The 22,726-nt window shown below is 43.5% G+C and overlaps 1 protein-coding gene across 2 annotated transcripts in view; it reads left to right on the top strand.

Moving 5' to 3' along the window:
* The window catches only part of PIK3C3 (phosphatidylinositol 3-kinase catalytic subunit type 3), a 110,839-nt gene that overhangs the window by 35,526 nt on the left and 52,587 nt on the right, over positions 1 to 22,726 (top strand). For both annotated transcript variants that reach the window (XM_072992987.2, XM_072992986.2), the window contains 7 exons: positions 716 to 832; positions 4,086 to 4,217; positions 10,099 to 10,227; positions 11,928 to 11,997; positions 13,168 to 13,232; positions 14,444 to 14,528; positions 18,070 to 18,144. In XM_072992987.2, coding sequence (XP_072849088.2) covers positions 716 to 832; positions 4,086 to 4,217; positions 10,099 to 10,227; positions 11,928 to 11,997; positions 13,168 to 13,232; positions 14,444 to 14,528; positions 18,070 to 18,144 — 673 coding nt within the window. The remainder of the gene's footprint in view (positions 1 to 715; positions 833 to 4,085; positions 4,218 to 10,098; positions 10,228 to 11,927; positions 11,998 to 13,167; positions 13,233 to 14,443; positions 14,529 to 18,069; positions 18,145 to 22,726) is intronic.

Raw genomic sequence — 22,726 nt, 5'->3', positions numbered from 1 at the left:
TCAAGAGAAAATTGGACCACCATCTGTCAAGAGACCAGATTCCTAAACTTTCCAAAACTGTTTTGAGGCTGGCTGTAAAAATGGCTATTCTGGGATTATTTTTCATACAAACATGGCTTTATGAGGCTATAATTCTAGGCTGCTTTCGCTTTGGCTGGATCTAGAGGTTCTTCTTTCACAAAATTTGTTTTGCCGCCCCAGAGAAAGCCAAGGATCCCTACAGAGCACAAAGATATGAACTCAAGTAACAGGAAATCATAATTCAGTGTCTCCTGATAAGACCGAAACCATGATAAGACCACACACATGATTTTTAAAGGCTCAGTTCGGAGGTCTTCTCCCTCATGTGGATGATGGCCCCCCTGTGTTTTTACATAATTCTGAGGAAGGGTGATGGCTCCCACACTCCGGGGTACTGGGCTTCCCCCTCATCCTTCTAATAACTTTTCTGACGAGTTTCAACACTCCAGAACGATTATTGTTTGCATGGCTATAAAAATGCTGAAAGTGGGTAACTAATTACCTGCTGGAAGGAACTTTGGTTCCACTTTCTGGAGGCCGTCACAGAGCGCGGGGGCCAAGACAAGAAGCATTTCTTTTGAGTGAGTTGCCAGTGTTTATTGCCCTTTGAGAAGGATTACTGCCCATCTCCTGGAGGCAGAATAATTAAAGCAGCAAGAAGTAATTTTGCTTTTTTTCTTTCCAATTTACCCAGGGTGATAAGTCTGTCAGAGTGATGCGCTCTTTGCTGGCTGCCCAACAGACGTTCGTGGATCGGCTGGTCCATCTCATGAAAGCGGTGCAGCGTGAAAGCGGCAATCGGAAGAAAAAAGTAAGATGCAGAATTAGACGCGCACGTCGCTCTCTGTCCCTTCTCCTTTCGTAGTTACCTTCGTAGGTACAAGAGTATTCTTGGTTTGCTGAGCGTGCCCTGTGATGATCGGCTGTGGAGTTGGCAGATGGAGGACACGGTGCTCAATCCATCTGTTCTGATCCAGTTCTCAGAGTCTGGAGATACAAGGGAGGCCTGATAGAGATGCTGTTTTGCCCCCAGGTTCCTTGAATAGCTGGATGAATAGCTCAGTGAGTTAGGTTAGCTGGCTGCAGAGCGGTGAGGAGTCGGATTCCTGTTGTGTCTTCTCAGGGGAAGAGCCAGCCTGTGGGGGCCTTGGGACAAGCTGCACGCAGAAAAACGAAATGCTTGTTTGTTTGTTTTAAGCTGGCCTTTGTCCCAAGACGGCTGACATTGTTAAAAGACAATGTTGAAAGCTAAAACCATAAGAACACAGATACTAAGAAGGATCGAACCAGTGCCGCTCTGAGAAATGGTACATGCGAGTGATACTAAAAAACAAAACAAAAAACAAACAAAAAAATTCAAAGCAAACCGCCTCAGAATTGAATTGAAGGTACATGATGAGGAGAATTTGGTTCAGTGACATCCGTTTGGCCTGATCAGGAAGGGAGTTTAGAAGGTAGGCTCACTTCCGCAGCGGTGTGATTGGCACAGAACAGAGCCGGCGGAGGCATCCGTGCTCATCGAAAGGATGCTGGGCTGGTGTTATAATTAGAGACGGGGACAACTCACCATTTGAGCGAGTCCTCCCGCTTCGTGAGTCATCAAAAGTTGACGAAGTGGCCCCCATGAAGCGACGAATAATGAAGTTATTTGTCGATGTGTGGGAGGGTTATTAAAAAAAACACCTGCTGTCAATGCCCTGCTACTGTGCCGTCACTGCCCCCCTCCACTACACTCCCCTGCTGACACTCTCTTCCTATTAAAAAAACCCCAAAACACACAACCATTCTTCCTACTGGCCGCCGATCAGCTGATTGGCACCCTAAACTCAGCCAGCCACCCGCCTACCCCCACCCTCTTTCTCTCCCTTCCTTAGTCTCCCCCACGCTCACCGACACCCCCTTACCTTAATCACTGCTGCCGAGGTCTCCATCTGGCCTCTCAGCCGTGGCATGTAAAAAGGCAGACCGGCTGCCCTTTGCAAAGATGGCAGCCGCGGCTTCGTTTAGGGTAGGGAAGCTGCAGCCGCCATCTTTGCAAAGAGCAGCCTGGATAGGCAGGGTTTTTTTTAATATGAAGGAAAAATAAAAACGGGTAAATATTTCTCCCTTCGTATTCGTGAGGTGTCTCTGGAACCCACGAATATGAAGGGGGCGAATATTTAACAAATCAGCTATTTTCACAGAAAAAAATGATCCTTATTAATATTCCTCCCCATCGCTAGTTATACTCTCCCCCCCATGTCAAGAAGACAACTGGAACATACACAGCTTCTGTATACAGTGAGAATGAGACCATGTGCTCCTCCAAACCTGTTTTATGGGCCCTTCCTCCCCCCCCTCCGGAAAATTCAAAAATCATGGATTGCCCTTCCTGGTAGCTTCCGGGAATGGCAATTCTATTCTAGAGCAAGGCAGAGAGTCTTCCTTTCATACCAGTGGTTGAGCAGTGTCTTCTGGCTATCTCTCAGACCATCAGGGAGCTCCCATTCATTTATAGCTTTGATGCAAAAATACAAGGGGAAGGGAAACACTTTTTATTTTTATTTTTTTGAGGTGGTATCACTCACGGAGTGTCCGTGGACCACACACGACTCCCCTCTGCCCTACACAGCTGTGGCTGCTGGGACATCAAAAACTTTTTTTAAAAAAGATGTTTCACTAAGAATGAGATCCTGTACATGTTGGCTCGCATGGAACCCCCATGCATTCAGCGGTCCTTCTTTCCAGGACTTCTAGTGTGACTTCCTTGTGTATGATTGGCACCTAAATGTCTTATAACTCCCCAAAACGGCCTGTAGCTTCCCTCTGTTCTCCTCCCTTCCCCTCCGTAGCTCATGCCCAGCTGCTTTGCTAGAGAGAGAAGATGGAAGAAAGATCCCGGCCATATCGTTTCATATACAGTATTATGTGAACGGCAGCTGGTTACATCACTCTTCTCTTAAAACTAGCGTGCCCACTGTTTCCGTTTCTTGAGAGATCTGATCTGGTCATAGCGACACCCGCCCTAGTTACTTCCCGCCTAGATTACTGTAATGCGCTCTGTGTTGGGGCTGCCAATGAAAAGCGTCAGGAAACTTGCAAAATGCAGCAGGAAACTTGCAAAATTTAGCAACTGGATGGCTGACTAGGGCTGCTTACAGGGATCACATAAACCCCTCTGTTACAGCTGCCGATCTGTTTCCGGACACAATTCAAAGTGGTTGCTTTGACCTATAAAGCCCTCAATGGCTTGTGCTAGTTTTAACCTATAAAGCTCTAAACAACTTGGGTCCAAGCTATTCAAAAGACCACATCTCCCTCTTATGAGCCTTCTTGGGCATTAAGATCACCAGGAGAGGCCTTCCTCTTCAGTCTCACCACCCTCACAAGTGTGTTTGTTTGGGGATATGGGAGAGGGCCTTCTCTGTGGGTGCTCTCTAGACTCTGGAACTCCCTCCCACTGGAGGCCAGCCTGGTCTCATCTTTACTCTCCTTCCGCAAACAGGTGAAGACCTTTCTCTTCCGGGAGGCTTTTCTTAAGTGACTGACTGTCTAGGTGATAATAAATGGGCTGTTTTATATTTTGTTACTTATAAATCTGTTTTTAGTTATGCTTTTACCTAACATTTTTTAATACAACATTATTAATTCTTATTTCATATTTGAATAATTTACTATGTTTAGTTTTTAATACAATGTTTTTAACGAGGCAAGCCATCTTGGGTCCTTGTTTTAGGAGAAAGGGAGAGTAAAATATTTTTTTTGATTAATTAAAAATAAATTGTTTTTTTTCCCTGATATAAAAACGACACTCGTTTCCCTAACCAACCAAAGCCAAGGTTTTCTCTGTCAAGTGACTCCTTCTCCTCTTTGGTTTTCCTCTTTGTCCTGCTGCCTTTCACTTTCATGTTGATCATTTTCTTTGTGTGTGTATGTATTTGTGCTCTTATTTTTAGTGTGATTTTGTGAATCGTTTTGGATTTCTTCACTGGGAAAAAGACAGGCTACAAATGCAATGAAGAAATAAGTGAATAAGTGATTTGCACCTCATGGATGATGCTTTCTTCTCTCTGCTCCGCCTCTAGAATGAAAGGCTTCAAGCTCTCCTGGCAGACAACGAGAAGATGAATTTATCCGAGATTGAGCCCATCCCTCTGCCTTTGGAACCTCAGGTGAAAATCCGAGGAATAATCCCTGAGAAGGCAACACTATTCAAGGTAAGATGGTAGAATTAAAGGGGGGGGAGGAAGGGGGAATGAAAAACCTGGAAGGAGCAAGAAAACCCAATGGCAACACATTGGAGTGTTTTAAGATCCATTAGGCTTGTCTCAGAGCAAGCTTCCATGAATCAAAACCCACTTCCATGTGGTTGAAGTATCAACTTTAGCTGTTGCTCACCGTTTTACAGTGGTGCCTTGCTTAACAATGTTAATTCGTTCCAGCAAAATCGCTGTAGAGCAAAAACATTGTCAAACGAAATAAAAAAACCCATTGAAATGCATTGAAAACCGTTCAATGCGTTCCAGTGGGCTGAATACCTGCTCGTCCAGCGAAGATCCTCCATGTGGTGGCCATTTTCAGGGCCTGTAAAGTGAGGAATCCATCCTAGAAAACAGCGGGGGGCCTTTTTCTTCAGCCAGCAGCCATTTTGAAACCCGACGATCAGCTGTTTGCTGATCGTCGTAAAGTGAAAATTGGTTCCCGAAGCAAGGAACCAATCATCGTTAAACAAAAAACCTATTTAAACCATCGTTTTGCAATCGCAAAAGCGATTGCAAAAAACTAATAGTACAGCGATTTCCTCGTTAAGCAAGGCACCACTGTATTTCAAATCATCACACTTGGGTGTGAAAGCTGGATAGTAAAGAAAACTGACTGGAAAAAGGATTCATTTGAAATGTGGTGCTGGAGGAGAGCTTTGCAGATGCCCTGGACTATCAGAAAGGCGAACAAGTGGGTCCTAGAGCAACTCAAGCCTGAACTATCTTTGGAGTAAAAAAATGTTGACGCTGAGGCTATCCTACTTTGAGCGCATCATGAGAAGGCAGGATTCTCTGGAAAAGACAATAATGCTAGGAAAAGTCGAAGGCAGCAGAAAAAGGAGGAGGACCAAATGTGAGATGGACTGATTCCCTAAAGGAAACCCTAGAGTTGAGTTTGCAAGAGCTGAGCAGGGCTGTCAAGGACAGGATCTTTTGGAGTTTGCTGGTTCATGGGGTTGCCATAAGTCGAGGGTGACCACAACAACATGCCTGGGAAAGCTAGCCTATGAAATCAGGCCAAACATCTTGAGATAAGGCTTGCCGGTAGCTGTCTGAAGCACTTGTATTGCAGTGGGTAACCTCCAGGTGTTTTGGATGTCAAGTCCCAGAAGGGCCGGGGCTAGGAGGGTCAGTGGGTAGGGCCTGTGGAAGTGGGAGACCATCCTGACTTGCACAAGACCTAGGCTTGCATCCCATATTGCTTTTCGTAAGGATAAGCCCAATCTTGATTAGAATGACAAGCAGCAAAAAAAGTATAAACATACGGAGAGAAAGGGAGAGAGAGTCTCACCTGATTTGTCCGGGGAACAGTCCGTGGAAACGTGGAGGCATTTTGCAATGAAGATGGGGTGAATAATCATATGCCATCAAGTTGATTCCAACTTAGGGTGACCCTTTCCAGGGTTCTGTAGGTAGAGAACACACAGAAGTGCTTTACCTTTCCTTTCTTCTGGGGGCGCCCTGGGACGGTGTGCAGCTGGCCCAAGGCCACCCAGGCTGGCTGTTCTCCAAGGAGTCAGAGTGGGGAATCTAAGTCCCAACCTCTGGCTTCGCAGCCAGATAGCAAACCAGTGAGCTTACGTCTGGAATGATGTTTTCATTGTGTTGTTGTTACTGTGTGCTGTCACGTTGCTTCTGTGTCATGGTGACTTTATGAATGAGTCACCTCCAAGGAGCTCTGAGCTGGTCTTACAAACACAAGGCTGTGGTTTCTTCCGTTAATGAGTCAAACCCTCTTGTATACATGTTTTTTCTTGCTGCCTTCAACTTTCCCAGCATTATGGTCTTTTCCCATGAGCCTCGTCTTCTTATGATCCACTCCAATTACAATAACCTCAGATGAGTCCTTTTGGCCTCTGAAGAATGTTCAGGATTGCTTTGATCTTGCATGGCTGGGTTTATCGTTCTGGTGTCCCAGGGCATTTGTAAATTGTGTTGTCTGTTGCAGTGAATAACCTGAAATGCTGTACCTTAATCGTATGGAAATCACCTGAAACTTTCCTCCATTGATGGGTTTATGGGATAAAGCCTCTTTTCCCCCTTGTAATCTCTTTGTCTAAAAATGTGGGTGGGGAAGAAAGTGCTTCACAACTGGGGTGTACACCCGTGATGGCATGCATGGTGGGGGTGAAAGGCATTGCAACCAGAAGTGGCCAAGGCAGACACACATGGTACACACACACACACATACACACACCCATACAGAGATCCTCTGATTAAGCAGAACTCTCTTGAGCCTGAGGTGGGCAGTGCCTTACTAGCCCTTGTTAATAAGCTACCTCTGTGTGTGTGTGTGTGGGGGGGAAGCAAGTTCAGATAGGCTTAGAAACAAACAAAAAAAAAAAGGTAATTTCTGATATTTTGCAAGATTTGTGGGGGGTTGTAGCTGGCTGGATAGCTTAGTGATTGAGGTCGATGCTGAGGAGGCATAGGCTGGGAGTTCGATTCCCCACTGTGCCTCTTAAGAGAAGATCCAGCCTGTGTGGCCTTGGGCCAGCTGCACAGTCCCAAGACAACCCCAGAAGAAGGGGATGATAAACCGGAGTATGCTCAATCTGGAAAACCCTGAAAAGGGTGCTCATGTCAGAATTGGCTTGATAGCACAACAATGATGATGATTTAGGATTTAGGAATAGTTTACCTACTTTCTGAAGCAGTATAATGGGAGGGGTGGAAAACTCGAACATCACTGTCTGTTTTGTAATAGTGGTTGAAATCCAATAGTAAGTCGCAACTAGAGTTAGGCCAGTGAATTAGTGGGGATTTGTTAAGTAAACCCCTCTATAGGTTCCACTGATTCAGGGACTTTGCTCTAATGCTGATTTACTATTGGATTCCAGCCAGTTCTAATCTCCTATTTCTTGTGTCTCCTGCATATCTCACTGTTGCATCTTTCTCATCAGCCAGATACTCATTGGTGATTTATACAATAGCAGCTTGGTTTACAAAATTAATGAGTTATACGGGACATCAGCAGCAATTTGTCAAGCTGAATTTCACAACTTAATGCACCTCTAATTCCCCAACAGGATTCTGGTCTGTTTAATCGTGTTTTGTCTGCTGTTTTGTGGGTCTGTGACCTTCATTGTCTGGTGGGGCAAACCCCTGACCCCTCAGACCTAGATATACTGTAAAGAGGATGTGGGTAATAGGGAATGGGATTTTTGAACTACAAATACCACAGTTCTCCATTCCGATAAACAGAGACACCTTATGAGACACCAAGATGCGGCTCACCTGGGAGAAAGGCCTTGACTCGAAAGCTTTGAGGCTGAGGTAGGCCTAGTTGCATCCAAGCTTCCTGTTCTTGTCCAAGTGCAGATTGGAAGCTTTTTTTTTTCTGAACAGGAAGCTAGACAGAGCTAGGCCTAGCTAGGCCTCAGCCTGGTTGCTAAGGCCGTTCTCCCAGGTGAGCCAAATTGAAGTGTTTATAAGGCATGTGTCAGATAGAATTTCAACAATACTGTAGAAGATTTATGGGGTTTATAGTCCAAGAAACCCAACAATCCCATCCTTGCATTCCCAAGTTTAGAAATAGCTGGGTGCAAGGCACTCGAATAAGACTTTTCTTCAGTAGAGTCTCTGCTTGGGTGCAGCCACCTCCCTGTTAGCATTGCCCGAGGCATAGGTGAGAGCAGCACCTTTCCTGCTTCAAAGATTTTATGGCCAGCTAAACATATGAGCAACCCCCCCCCCCCCCGGCTATTGTGTTTGTCTGAGGTGCAGAGCAAGGGAGGGCTGGCGGATGTAAAAAAACAGATAAATATATTTATTTGCGGAGGAATTGATTTTTTTTCTTCTTCTTCATGAGGGACAAATTGCCAACTAAACAAATCAGGCCCTTTCGGAAAGGGCACCTTAAATAGAATTGCCGTCTTCCCTCGGCTAATTAGAGTGGAGAGCTAATTGCTTTGAAATTATCCTTCATTTAGCATTTCTTAAGTTTAGAAGATGACTAAGGCTTTTTTTCCCTCCTTCTCTTCAGTTTCAGCTAATTTGCCATGGCCTTTTACGTAGCATGGAGAGGCTCGGAGGCAGATAATGGAAGCTTAGTGACTTCCAAGGGCTGCTTCAGTTAAAAGCATGTGTAGAGTGATCCACTTAACCAAGGGCCATCCTCTGCCTTTAGGGAGACGTTTCCTCTTATCGTAAAACCTGAGATGCCTATTTTAGGATTCTCTCTGTTTGGAAAGACCTCCCTGTGTTTATGGGTTGTTGGGTTTTTTCCCCCTTCTTTTTTCGCTTCAAGAGAGGGAGGTGATAAAGAAATCAATCTTGTGTTCTATATAGCATCCAGGATACTGCCTTGTGATGAATCAGACCCTTATTTTACACTGCGGACAGTGGCTCAGATTCAAGTAGAACTCTTTCCTGTCCTTATCATAAGTTGCTCTAAATTGAACCTGCGACCTTCGGTGGACTAAACCAGTTTTCTGCCACCGAGCTGTGCTAGTGGCAGGGCAGACCCACCACCACCTCAAGGACTTCTGAGCTGGCATATAGATTTCTCTATTGAGGCTGAGGTCTTAAACATTCATAGAATTATAGAATCATTGAGTAGGAAGGCCATTGGGTCCCAACAGCCTGCTCAGTGCAGGAGTCCAAATCAAAACAGATCTGACAGATGGGTGTCCAATTTTCTTTTAAATGCCTCCACTCCCAAGATCAATTGTTCCACTATTGTACTGCCCTGTTAGGACGTTTTTCCTGATAGTATTGAGTCTAAATCTGGTTTCCTGTATCTTGAGCCTGTCATTACGTGTCCTGCACTCTGGGACGATCGAGAACAGATCCTGCCCCTCCTCTGTAGGACTGCCTTTCAAGTCTTTGAAAAGGGCTATCATATCTCCCCTCAGTCTTCTTTTCTGCAGGCTAAACGTGCCCAGTTCTTTTAATCCTTTCCCCATATGGCTTGGGTTCAAGTCCCTTGATCATCCTTTGTCATCCTTCTCAGAGCTTGCTAAGGAAATTGGTTCCGTTGTCGTACTGCTCTAACAGGTAAATTAATTGCTTTAAGTTCTTAGATGGCCCTCGGTTTGAATAAATTGAATGGCAGTGAGAGGTAACTAGGAATGTGAGCTGTGTACAGTATAGAGTGTTGCTTCCTTTTCATCCTTCTTCAACCTCTTCTGATTCTTAGATCATTGGGCTAATGATCTCGTGTGAGTATCTGCTTTAAAGCAGGAATTCCAAATCATGGGCTCTCTGATGTTGATGTTGACTCATCACGCCAGCTGTTCCTGGTTTTGGATGATGTAGTTCAGTCATATGTGGCTAACTGGTTGGGAGGAACTGCAGGAAGAATTGTATAGCTTGCAACCAAGAGCCACAGTGCTCCTTGGGGGGGGGGGGGGAAACACACACATTCTTCAGTCCTCATTCACTTTTTAATGGGCTGCATTTCTTCAGATGTATGGAATACAGTCTCAGTAGTTTAGAACAGAAGCTGTGAGGTGGGAGAATGGGAAACACAACATGGATGCAAAAGGCACCAACCTGGTGATTTTCCCATTACTGTGGTTGTTAAAAGTGGCTCAATAGTCATTGGGAGGTGATTTTCTTGGTGGTCATTGTTCAGAGGCCATTGTTGGGTGAGAAGCCGGGCACATCCAAACATTGATAAGGGGGTTTAAAGTGGACAGCGAAGAAAAGTCTTTTATCTAAGCCAGCTGACAACTCATATTGGTCAAACGGCATTGTCTATAGACTGAACGGGAGGATGCTCAACTGCAGAAGCTTCATCTCTGTATTCCATTTTTCCTTGAAAGAGATGCCATGCCAATTTCTTTTTTATCCATATGTTGCCTAGTTTCTCTTTTCTTTCTTCCCTAACCAGAGTGCCCTTATGCCAGCCCAGTTGTTCTTCAAGACTGAAGATGGTGGGAAATACCCTGTAATATTTAAACATGGGGATGATTTGCGTCAGGATCAACTCATTCTCCAGATCATATCGCTCATGGACAAGGTGACTATTTTTGTCAATCAACACAACCTTTTATAAATAGGTCGCTGTGTGCATGGGTGTCAAAAGAGTGCCAGAAGCACCTCAATTTCTTGCTTAAACAATGGCTGGTTGCCTTAGAGCCGCCGGTATAATTTGCTGTTACAGACTATGTACAATGTAAATATGGACATCAGTCAACAGACACAATAATGCAGTTTCAGAAAATAAATGAACAACACTTTGCGCAGCAACTCTCCAACACAACACTCCAACTTTATCACAGTGTGCAGCACTTATATAGTGTGAAGAGCCAATCACTGGACACCTCACCTGATGTCTTCTCCCAGACGTTACATCATGTCCCATACACATTTCAAGGATTGCATCAGCCTCATGCACTGACTCTGTAGCTGCACACCTGGTTCAATTTTATTTATGTATGTATGTATGTATGTATGTATGTATGTATGTATGTATTCATTCATTCATTCATTCATTCATTCATTCATTCATTCATTCATTGGATTTCTATCCCACCCATCTAGACCAAAGGTCTACTCTCAAGAGTAAGGAGCATTAGTAAGCCTACTAGTAAGCCTATTAATAAACTTTGCTTCATGTACTAAGAGCAAATTCTCTATTATGGGTCATAATATCCTGACACACCCTGCAAGTTTCCATGACTCAGGATTAGAACCCACATATTGTGAGCCCTAGCTCAACATACACTACCTGGTTCAAGAACTAGCTCAGTTCCAACCTTGCAAGTGAACCCACCCCCAACCAAAGAGTCATCTGCAAAGCTCAAGTTGACTTTTTGGCTAGGGTCCTCATGTGTGTTTGTGTTTATGTGATTCACTGGAAGTGGGTTGGGTGGTTCACCACACCATCCCATTCCCTTCCCCTCCCCTTTTCACATACATTCACAGAAAAAGATTTGGAGATGCATAAAGGCACACATCCATATGGTGGAACTGAAGCAAAGACGAGTCTTCAGTTGCTTCTTGCATAGGATGATGGATTAAGTAAATGAAACATGGGGGAGAGGGGAGTTCAAGGGTAACAGCAACAAAGGAAAAGGAACACAGGTTAGAAACAGGTCAGAATTCAGACCACATAACAGTAACTGTTGATTGGGGAGAAAGAGAGAAGTCTAAAGAGAACTTCATTCGTGGATGAGTCAGGTTCATAAGGCGTAAACATTAGCCACCTTCTTTAAAGAAGGGACTTGTGAAAAACTGAAGATTTCTATTCTTCTGTGTCTTCTTAACATTGCTTCTGTACTGATAGTTTTTGTACAGAGCCTCATGGGCAGAGAATCCACCATTGCTTTAATCCCTTGCAGCTCCCATGGAGCTTAGCTGCTCTTACCCATTTCTTCATCATAGGCACTTAATGGCTGGCTGAGCCCTCATTCCTCACCCTTGTATAACTGAAAACTCCTGTGAGGATTTTGATTACTTGGCTAACGCTTCCAGATTTTTGGGTGGAGGAATTTCTGGAAATTCCAGAAATCTGAAGACTATGTCTTATCGAGGGCCTTCTTGAGTAAAATAGTATACCTTTTTTTATTTTTATTTTTTGCTTTCCCATGCCCTTGTATTGCAGCCATTCTCTGTAAGGAAAGCCATGTCGTTTCTAATTTGTCTGATTTGCATTTCCTGTTTTTAAGTCAGCACTGTTATCTTTGCCATCCACTCACTGTTGTGTTTTACGTGCAGCTTTTGCGCAAGGAAAATCTGGATTTGAAGTTGACTCCTTACAAGGTCTTGGCTACCAGTACAAAGCACGGTAAGGATATGTTTCCTCCATTCCTGAGAACCATCAGTATTTTACAGGGTCTTTATTCTGAAATGTTCCGATTATATTAACTGAATGCATTTGGGGGGGGGGGTGTTGGGGGAAGACAGTACAGTATCTGGTTCACCTACTGAGGATGAAATCTTTCGAACTTTTTAACAAGAATATGCCCACAAATATGAAAAACAAAACAATGGCTGACAGACTGGAAACATTTTATATGCCTTCCACTCTGCAAGAAAGAACATGGCAAGATGACCAGTAGCTCTAGGACCACGGCATTCATTTGCCGCGCAAGCAAAGCGATACTCATGGTTTCATGACAAGTTGAGGAAAAGCGGAACACAGACTATGAAAAAGCATTTTTTTTGGCTAGAGTTGTGGACTTAAAGCCACCTGGGAAAGGAAAGCTGGTATATCCAGTCAAAACGCACAAATCTGGCAACTGCAGCTGGTCCAGAATCGAGCTGCGTGGCTGGTGAGTGGTGTGGCCGTCCGGGAACATATCAAACCGACTCTGTATAAGTTACATTGGCTACCAGTTGCTGACCAGGCCCAATTCAAAGTGCTTGTTTTGACGTATAAAGCCCTAACAGCTTGGGCCCTGGATACCTGAAGGACCCCTCCTTCCATATGAGCCTACCCGGCAGTTAAGATCTAGCCAGGGGGCCATTTTGAAAGAGCCGTCCCTCAAGGAGGTAAGAGGGACAGCTTGTAGACAAAGCGACTTTTCAGCAGCTGCCCCCAGACTATGGAATGCCCTCCCTACTGAGATTCGTCTGGCGCCGACACTGATGACATTTCGGCGCCAGGTCAAAACCTTCCTGTTCCAGAAGGCTTTTAACTGAAATAATATCAACTGTGGGTCCTGATGGCAATTTTTAAGAGTATATATTTTAATTGTAGTTTTATCTTTTTTACCCTATTTTAATTGTTGTAAGCCGCCCAGAGACTTTTGTGTAGAGCGGGCGGCATATAAGTTAAATAAACCAATCATCCCATCTCTGCTGTTTTCACTCTGGTGAAGCAGCCTTAGCCAAAAGTGGATCAGATTCCCCTTTTGTCCTCAAGAAACCCCCACCACCACCACCACCACCAGTAGGTTGCTTCTAAGTGTCGCATCCTCCATTGTGTGACTCTCCCCGTTTCCCACCTGTTCAGGTTTCATGCAGTTCATACAGTCGGTCCCTGTGGCAGAGGTTCTTGCTACCGAAGAAAGCATACAGGTGTGTTCTTTTATTTCATTTTATTTATTCTAACAAGGCCATTTCCTCCTTAAAGGCCACAATTAGATTTCTACTCCTGGACCTTCCTGGAAAGGCATACCTACTTATAAGTGTGGTATGTGGAAAGTGCACACCTTGCTCGAAAGGAAGCAGACGTGTTTTCAGTCCCCAGATGTAAATGGGGATACTGGAAGCCCTGGTCCAAAAAACAGGGACCTCTCTCTGTGGAAGTCCTCTAAGGAGCCCTCTGGCACAATGGTTAAACTGCAGTCCTGCACTCAGAGACTCTGCTCAGGGCCTGAGTTTAATCCCAGTGGACTCAGGTAGCCGGCTCAAGATTCACTCAGCTTTCCATTCTTCTGAGATCGGTAAACTGAGTAACCAGCTCGCTGGGGAGGGGGAAGGGAACAAGTGTGCATAATTAAATTGTAAATGACCCAGAAAAAAAGTAATTTGCTTGCTAGTTCTTTGCTTAATGATATTTGCCTCAAAAATGCCCATTTCAGCACTGTTGGCCACGTTTTAATGGGGCGTATATAAGCAGCACACTTTTGCTTCTTGCTTTTCCTAGAGGGACCACTATTTGGGCTTCCTCGTGTGTCATTCATAGTATATCTAAGCCAATTCGCAGCTGGAATTCTAGTTATATCTCTCTTATCTCCACCCCGGTCACTTCCCCTTTCCTAAATAAATAAAAGTGTGTTAATGCACATTTTGTAATTTGCTTCCTGTATCTTTGTTTGAATCACTTTGAATTGCTAATGCTGTTTAAATTTTGCATCCTGAGCACAATATATATACATATGTCTTCTCTACTTTTGAAGCATTTAGCGCTCTTCCTAATTACGCAATAACTCTATATTTGAAACTTAACAAGATGAGATTATTCTGAAGAATGGGAAACTCTTGTGAAATGGAAAGGGATTTTAAATCTCTCTGCTGCAGAGGTTAAAGAAATGTGCTCAGATGTACCCTTAACTGTCGCTGTGTTGCGCTGAGGGAAAGAAATGTAAATTGCTTGATTCTTCTTTGCTTAATGTTACTTGCCTATGCTTTAAGTATCTTGGGTTTTGCAGGGCAGGAGTGAGGAACCTCTGCCCGAATAGCATATGCTCGTTGATTTTCTACAAGGCTGCAAAACATTCATGTTTCCAGCCAGGCCCCCGGAACTGTTGGGAGGAGAAATTAACGTTCTAATGATGTTCTTTCAGAACTTCTTCCGAAAACATGCGCCAAGCGAGACGGGGCCACATGGAATAAGTGCGGAAGTTATGGACACTTACGTCAAAAGTTGCGGTAAGCGATGGCTGACAAGTGGGACTGTGAAGCCTGGTGGAGACGAAGACCTGGAAGCATTACTTTTTTGGAATCAGTTATATACTTACAAACTCTATAAAACAATTTAAAAACATAAGGTATTTAAAACAACTGAAAATCAAACGGCACAAACTCAAGACATTCAAACGTTAAAGATCAGTAAAACCACTGCACTAAAACATGTGCAGGCCATGATCCTCAGCCCTCAAAGGGTCGAATAAAAACGTTTTAAAGGCATTGTATAATGCTTAAAGCACTCTCTGGGCAGTTTATAATGTTTAATTAAGCAGGCTACCCATTGGCCCCCAACAAGCTGGGTACTCAGTTTACCAACCTTGAAAGGATGGAAGGCTGAGTGCACCTCAAGCTGGTTACCTGAGATTGAACCTTGGTCATCATGAGCAGAGTTTTGACTGCAGTACTGCAGTTTAACCGCAAGGCTCCACTTTGACTTGGTGCCAAAATGACACCAAGGTCAGCGCTGATAGAGCCTCCAGGGGAGGTGGGCATTTCACAGTTGGGGTGCTATGGAATTAAAATCCTTCCCCCTATGTCTCCACATAATGAAGTGTTCTCAGTGGTAGGGCACCAAGGAAGGCTTCCCCAGCAGATCTTCATGAAACTCTATAATTATTGGTTGTTGTATGTTTTTCTGGGTTGTCTGGCCGTGTTCCAGAGGTGGTTGTTCCCAATGTTTCGCCCGTCTCTGTGGCCAGCCTCTTCAGGGGACAGGAGTCAGAACTCTGTCTGTGTTCTGGTGTAGTGTGTGGGATATTTATTTATTTATTTATTTATTTATTTATTTATTTATTTATTTATTTATTTATTTATTTATTTATTTATTTATTTATTTATTTATTGTATTTATACCCCACCTATCTAGTCATTTCGACCACTCTAGGCGGCTTACAACATAAGAATAACAAGTTCTAAAAACAATTTATAACAATTAATTAATTAAATGATTCTATAAGATGGGAAAAATAAAAATAAATCAAATAAAGAGGAAAAAAAGGAAAGAGGACAGGAATTAACTGGAAGGGAAGGCCTGCCTATACATCCATGTTTTTAGTTTGTTCTTAAAAGTACCCAGCGAGGGTGCAGCACGAATCTCCGGAGGTAGGTTATTCCAGAGACGAGGAGCCACCGCTGAGAAAGCCTGGTTTCTACTTCTTTCCTTCCGGGCCTCCCTCGGCGTCAGGCTCCTCAGCCTCACCTCCTGGCTCGCGTGGGTGACATGGGTAGAACTAGTTGGGAGTAAGCGTTCTGCCAAGTATCGAGGTCCTAAACTGTTTAGGGCTTTATACGTAAGCATTAACACTTTGAAGTCAATGCGGAAACGGATGGGCAGCCAATGCAGTGCGGCCAGAGTAGGAGAGATATGTTGGTATTTTCTCACTCCAGTAAGGAGTCTGGCCTCCGCATTCTGTACCACTTGAAGTTTCTGCATCAGCTTCAAAGGAAGCCCCACATAGAGCGCATTACAGTAGTCTAATCTAGAAATTAGTTTAGTATTTATAACTGTGGGATCAGCTTTTGTGTGCAGTGATCACCGGTCCTTGTGGCTGGGTAGAGAACTGTGTCTGTGTTCTGATTATAATTTATTTATTGTCTCTCCAAACTGAGAGAGCAAGTCACACTTCCTGGGCTATCCCCAGCTTTTCATTCAGCATTGCTACGAAAGGGACGTTGCCCAATTACAGCTATATGTGACTTCTGAGAACCCTATGGTTTGTTCTAGGGTGGGACCAGTCCTGGACTCTTGAAAGCCTTCTCAAGAGAGACTGGGATTGCCTCTCCTTATAGTCTTTCCTTCAGCAGATGAAGTTATTTTACTTAATCACCCAATTAGCATCAAGTTGGTTGGCTCGAGAAATATATTTCAGTGAGGTTTGTTGGTTTACGGGTTTTGTTTATGTGCCCCTTTTGCAACCCCATAAAGGACCCAAAACAGCTCACAATTAAAATCATACAGTATATATTAACAACAATTAAACATAAGGTAAAGGTTCCCCTTGACATTTAGTCCAGTTGTGTCCGATTCTAGGGCACGGTGCTCATCCCTGTTTCCAAGCTGTAGAGCCAGCGTTTGCCCGAAGAAGTTTCCGTGGTCATGTAGCCAGTGCGACTAGACACGGAACGCCGTGACGCTCCCACCACGGTGGTACCCATTTATCTACTCACATTTTTACATGCTTTCGAACGGCTAGGTTGGCAGGAGCTGGGACGAGCGACAGGAGCTCCCTCCGTCACGTGGATTCGATCTTACGATGGCTGGTCTTCTGACCTTGCAGCCCAGAGGCTTCTGCAGTTTAACCTGCTGTGCCACCACGTCCCTCTAAACAATAGTCAGGATAAAAAACAATTTTGAATTTTTTAAAATTTGAAATATCTAGTGTTTTTAAAAAATGTTGCATTCCGTATATGTTTATGGACTAAAAGCCTGCTTGGCGACAGAAGGTCAAAAGGGAGGGGGGGGCAACTGTCTTCTTGAGGCAGTGTGTCCCAAAGCCTGGGAGCCGCCACAGAGGAGGCCCTCTCTCGTATCCTCACCAAACAAGCTAGAAGATTTTTAAAGCCAAGAAGGCTGATATGGGGTGATGCAGTCCTTCAAATAGCCTGCACCCAAGACATATAAGGCTTGGCAGTTTCACCTCCTCTATTTATGAGCTTTGATTTATATACAGTGGGGTCTTGACTTGAGAACTTAATCCACATTGGAAGGCGGTTCTCAAGTCAAAAAGTCTGTAGGTCAAGTCTCCATTGACCGACAGTGCATTGAAAACCGATTAATCCCGTAACAGGCTGTTTTTGTTCCATTTTGGTTTTTTTCTGGTCTGTAAGTCAAATCTCAATCTGCAAGTCAAACCTAAATTTTGCGGCCAGAGAAGTCTGTAACTCAAAAAGTCTGTAAATCAAGCCATCTGTAAGTCAAGAGTCCACTGTATTTTTCAAAAGACTGGGCTTAAGATTTAATTTAGCCATTTTAAATTGCATTGGTTTTAATGGTTTTCATTTGGTGGTTTGATTTTGTCTGTCGCTTGGAGTCCCGTGTTCTTGCCGGAAATGTGGGATACAGATAAAATGAATTAAGAAAAATGCAGACCTGGAAGCTTGCTGTACTTCCTTTCTCGGTCCAGTTGCTGAGTTGAACCCCATAATAGATACATAACCATAAGGAGAAAAATGGAGCTTTTCTCATTTCATTCTCTGTATGGTAAGACCCCCATATCTGCAGGGGATTGGTTTCAAGCTCCCCGAAGTGTGGATAACCGAAAACCATGGATATTAGTGAATTCTATACATAAATGGTCTCTGGATCCCTCTAGTGACCAGTTCTGATAATTACGTTAAGGAAATATATATTTCTCTTTTTTTCCTTTGATATTTTTAATATTTCCAGACCACAAATAAGTGAAACCACAGATACCGATCCCTCAGATACCACAATCTTACTGTGTGCAACTAAGATGAAGAGAGACAACACTTTTGATAGTGACTGTTACTGTTTCATTTCCAGCTGGCTACTGTGTAATAACATATATCCTTGGTGTTGGAGACAGACATTTGGATAACCTTTTGCTCACCAAAACAGGTAAGATTGTCTAGTATGGTGTCTGCGCCTTGGACTAAAAACCTTTTCTACCATTACCTTCCTATAACAGCAATTTTGAACATTCAGTAATATTGTCCCCTAAAATAACCGCAAAATATTTATTTATTTACAAGATTTTTTAGCCGTGCCTTTACCAATGGTCTCTGAGTGGCATACAACAATATTAAAAACATTAAAAACAGCCAATATTATAAGACCCTATATTAAAAACAGTTATTAAAACATTAATATCAATAAATCCTGCTGCTCATATGTCCAGCTAAAGGATACTATTTAATTAAAATGCTGGCTAAACAGAAAGCTCTTTGCCTGGTGCCGAAAAGCCAAGAGTGTTGGAGCCAGGCAGATCTCTATAGGGAGGGCGTTCCAAAGTTGGGGGGCAACAGCTGAGAAGGCCCTATTTTGACATGCCATCCCCCTCACCTCTTTCAGAGATGGCACCTTCAGAAGGGCCTCCAGGCCTGATTTTAGAGGATGGCCAGGCTCCTATGGAAGAAGGCGGTCCTTTAGGTAACCAGGTCCTAAGCCGTTTAGGGCTTTATATGCCAAAGTAAGCACTTTGAATTGGGCCCGAGCAGCAATCGGCAGCCAGTGTAAAATATTTAGAACTGCCTTGATATGAGTCTGCGTGATGGCAACATTGCCAGCCGCACAATCCAGTTCTCTGCCAGTTGCAGTTACCAGACCGTCTTCAAAGGCTGCCCCATGTATAGCGCATTGCAGTAGTCCAGTCTGGTTGTTACCAGTGCATGAGTGACTGTTGCCAGGCAGCACTCATCTATGGGCGAAGTTGATATATTCTCCGCATCTGTAAGAAGGCACCCCTGGACACCAAGTCCACCTGAGCTTCCAAGGTCAGACCCGGGTCAAGGAGCACCCCCAAGCTACGGACCCTGTCCTTTAGGGGGAGTGTAACCCCATCTAAGGCAGGGAGATGGCCCTTTAACCTATCTGGCGGAGCACCTACCAACAGCACTTGTCTGGATTGAGCCTCAGTTTATTGACCCTCATCCAGTCCATTATCGGGTCCAGGAACAAGTTCAGAACGGCGACTGCCATACCTGGATTGGTAGAGAATGAGAGGTAGAGCAGGGTGCCGTCAGCATATTGCTGACTCCTCAGCCCAAACCTCCTAACGACCTGACCTCCCCCAGCAGTTTCATGTAGATATTGAACAGCATGGGGGTCAGTATAGAGCCCGGAGGAACCCCATGACACAACCGCCATGGGTCAGAGCTACTGTCCCCCAGCACCACCTTCTGGACCTGATCAGCCAGGCAGGAGCAAAACCACCGTAAAATGGTGTCTCCCATTCCCATGCCAGCCAATCTGTCCAGAAGGACACCGTGGTCGATGGTGTCGAAAGCCACTGAGAGGTCCAGGAGAACCAACAGTTTTCGATGTGATGGCCTGCATGGCACAAAGAACAGCAATGTATTCTACATAGGTATAATTAGCAAGGCATAATAGTTAACATAAATGACAACAGCAACCACAATAAGGTCACTAATGGCAATGTTTAGAAGGGCAGAAAACTTATAAATATCTAGGATTCCAAGAAAATTTCAGTATAAACCACAGGGAAGGCAAGTACTTTGATACTCAAAAGTCAAAACTCAGAACAGGAAGGGAAATATACCACTATTAATAGTTGGGCAATTCCAGTATGAAAATACGATTTTGGAAATATGGATATACAGTGATCTCAAGCAGGAAAAACTGAGTCCTCCTGTCAAAATATGGGTGCCATCCTCCAAAGCATGCATAAAAAGCCAATAACTCTCTGTAATGCATGTGACCATTTCTGGAGTGGCTAGGATTGATCATGATTTTGCACAGAAAAGGAAACTACCCCTTTCTTATACATATCTTGGAAAGAGTGTCCATCTCTTCTGATCGTCCGTCTCCTCCCCTCTTCTGTCTGGTTCTGGTTATGTGTCTCTGACTTAACGGCCATCTCTTATGAATCTTCTGTGCAGCAATAAAAGATCAGGTTTCAATGGCCAGCCTGTTATTGAGCCTTTTAGTGTTTCTGTAGTATAGTGAAGGAAGATTTCAGAATCCTGGAAAGGAAAAGTCATTGCCTTTTCTTCCTGTGTAAGCACCTGACATCTTCTCTAAAAGCCCCAAACATTTCTGGAAGGCTCTCTTTTCCTGAGTGACAGAGATACTGTTTTATATTATCTGGGATAATGTGTTGACGTTTTCTCCCATTTTTTTGTTTTAACCAGCAAGATTGGAAAGTTAAATACAGTTGCACTTTAAATTAGTTGTTAATAAACTAAACAAAATCTAACCAGATTGCATTTGCATAAAAAAACAGAAGATTTGAATTAGGGCTTAGATTTGCATTACATTCTTGTACTAATGAGAATGAAAGTGAAAAGTCTTATTCCTAATTTTACTCCCCACTCCATCCCATTATGAACTTTGGGAAGAAGGAAAGAATTGCAAGAATTTTTGAAAATCTCATTTCTTCTCCACCCCAACCCTAAACCCTTCTCTTGCTTTTCCTTTCTCCGTCCTTCATAATCTTATCTCCTTATCCTTACTCATGCCCTTTCTTCAGAACTCTCCATCAGCTTCAGCAACACAGATCTTGGAGGAGGAGGAGGAGAAATTGGGTCTTTATTGTGCAATTCCTTGGTGATCCTGTCGCCTAGCAACAGCTTTCTTTCCCTACCCTCTCCCATACCTAGCTGGAGAAAACTTAATGCATCCTCCCCCCAAAGTTGAGTTAAAGATCAATTAAATTGCTCAGTAACGTTGAAAAAAATGTCCACCTTAATTTTTTTAATTAATTGGTTTAATCACTGAAATATGCATCAACATAGCCATATTGTATACGTAACCTAAACACACAGAAAGATAAAATTGAGTGGCTAATTATACTGTGTATCAAAAATTGAGAAAACATTTGTGTGACAATCTGATTGCTGCTCGTTAATTCAAGCCAACTTTTCCGGAGTTTTAACTTGCCGAGAAGTTGGCAGATGAGGGTGAGAAAATAAGGCGCACAAAATGAATGAAGTAAGGCTAGTATTTCCAAACCTCCTAATTTGTTCTTTTATGAAATAATGTAGCTAATTGGCACTTTTCAGGTGCATAACACAGACACATCACAAAAGCAATTTCAAGATCTGTTAATTATATGCCTGTGTCGTGCTTTTCCAAAGACTTTTGTCAGATTTAGTAGCTATTATACACTCAACTGCATTCCAAATACAGTGCGTATTTAAAAACATTTATTAGTACTAGTTAATTAGATTGATATTGGCCATAATCGCGTTCATATTGAACAAAGAGATTCTTTCCTTCTCGTTGGGTCCTCAATTATGGCATTAATCAGACCCTAATGCAGCTGGGTTTAAAGTCCTATAAATATATAGTGCTGAATCTTAGCATTTAAGAATTTAGTCTTGCAGTAAAAGGCAAGAATGTTTAACTGGTGGCCAAGAGGGGATGGATCGGGTCCCCAAAGTCCTTTTCTCTGGCCTCCGGTGACCTTTCTAAGCATTAATTGTCTTGTAGCAAGACTAATTACTCATTGTTTGTGTTGAAAGAACATAGAATCCTGTTGTATACTAGCCAAAATCCCATTGCTTAGTGTAGTAAATTCTACTAGAGTAGGCCCATTTGACCTACTCACCTCCTCCGCCATAGCCTCCATTGGTTCAAATGGGCCTCTTTCTTTAGCATTGTAAATCAAAGAGTAGGTCCATTTGACTCAATTCAACTTATGGAAGAGTTGACTTGCTCAATGCTCATTGATCCAGTGGGCCTACTCTAGTGCAACTCAATACACTAAGCAGTGGGATTTTGGCCACGGAGTCTTACCATTATTCTGCCTAGCCTAAATTTGCCAACCCTGGCTGGTAGTAGTAGCGCTTGAAGGCTCCATGTAGGTTCTTCTCCTACCCCTAGCTTGAGATATTGCCACCTTCTAACGCAATGGAGATTCTCTGCTACAAAGCTATGTTTCCTTCCCAGAGCAACACCAAGTGGTCCCGTTGGAGTCCTATTCAAATCTCCTCCAAGCCTGACCTTCTTTAGCTTCTGAAGCAGATAAGATTGGGTATGTTTGGCAAAGTTTAGTCACCCTCTGTAAGGAAAAGGAGAGCTAAACAGAACTTTGGGTTACATCCAAAAATACATCTACATTGGTGCCTCGCTTAACGATTGCTTCGTTAAACAACAAAACCGCTCTACGATGACTGCAAAACGACGTTTTAATAGGCAAAATCTGCCTTCCAACGATCGGTTCCCTGCTTCCCTGAACAGGTTTTCAATGCGTTTCAATGGGATTTTTTATTTCGCTTAACGAGGATTTCGCTGTTCAGCGATTTCGCTGGAATGGATTATCCTCGTTAAGCGAGGCACCACTGTATTTTGGAAAAGTTAACAGCCCTCTCCAACCGATCTCCAGAGGATTTACGTTTGTTTTGTTTTTTGAAGCCCATTCATTTACAAGACACTCTCACCCTCCTTTTCTTGAAGTGATATTGTGCAAGTGAACCAAACGGGTAGTCCTTACAAGGAAAGGTCAGAATTTTCCAGATTC

Source organism: Pogona vitticeps, chromosome 2 (assembly GCF_051106095.1).
Source record: "Pogona vitticeps strain Pit_001003342236 chromosome 2, PviZW2.1, whole genome shotgun sequence".
In the NCBI taxonomy this organism is placed as follows: Eukaryota; Metazoa; Chordata; class Lepidosauria; order Squamata; family Agamidae; genus Pogona; species Pogona vitticeps.
This window is presented reverse-complemented; position numbering and strand designations above follow the sequence as displayed.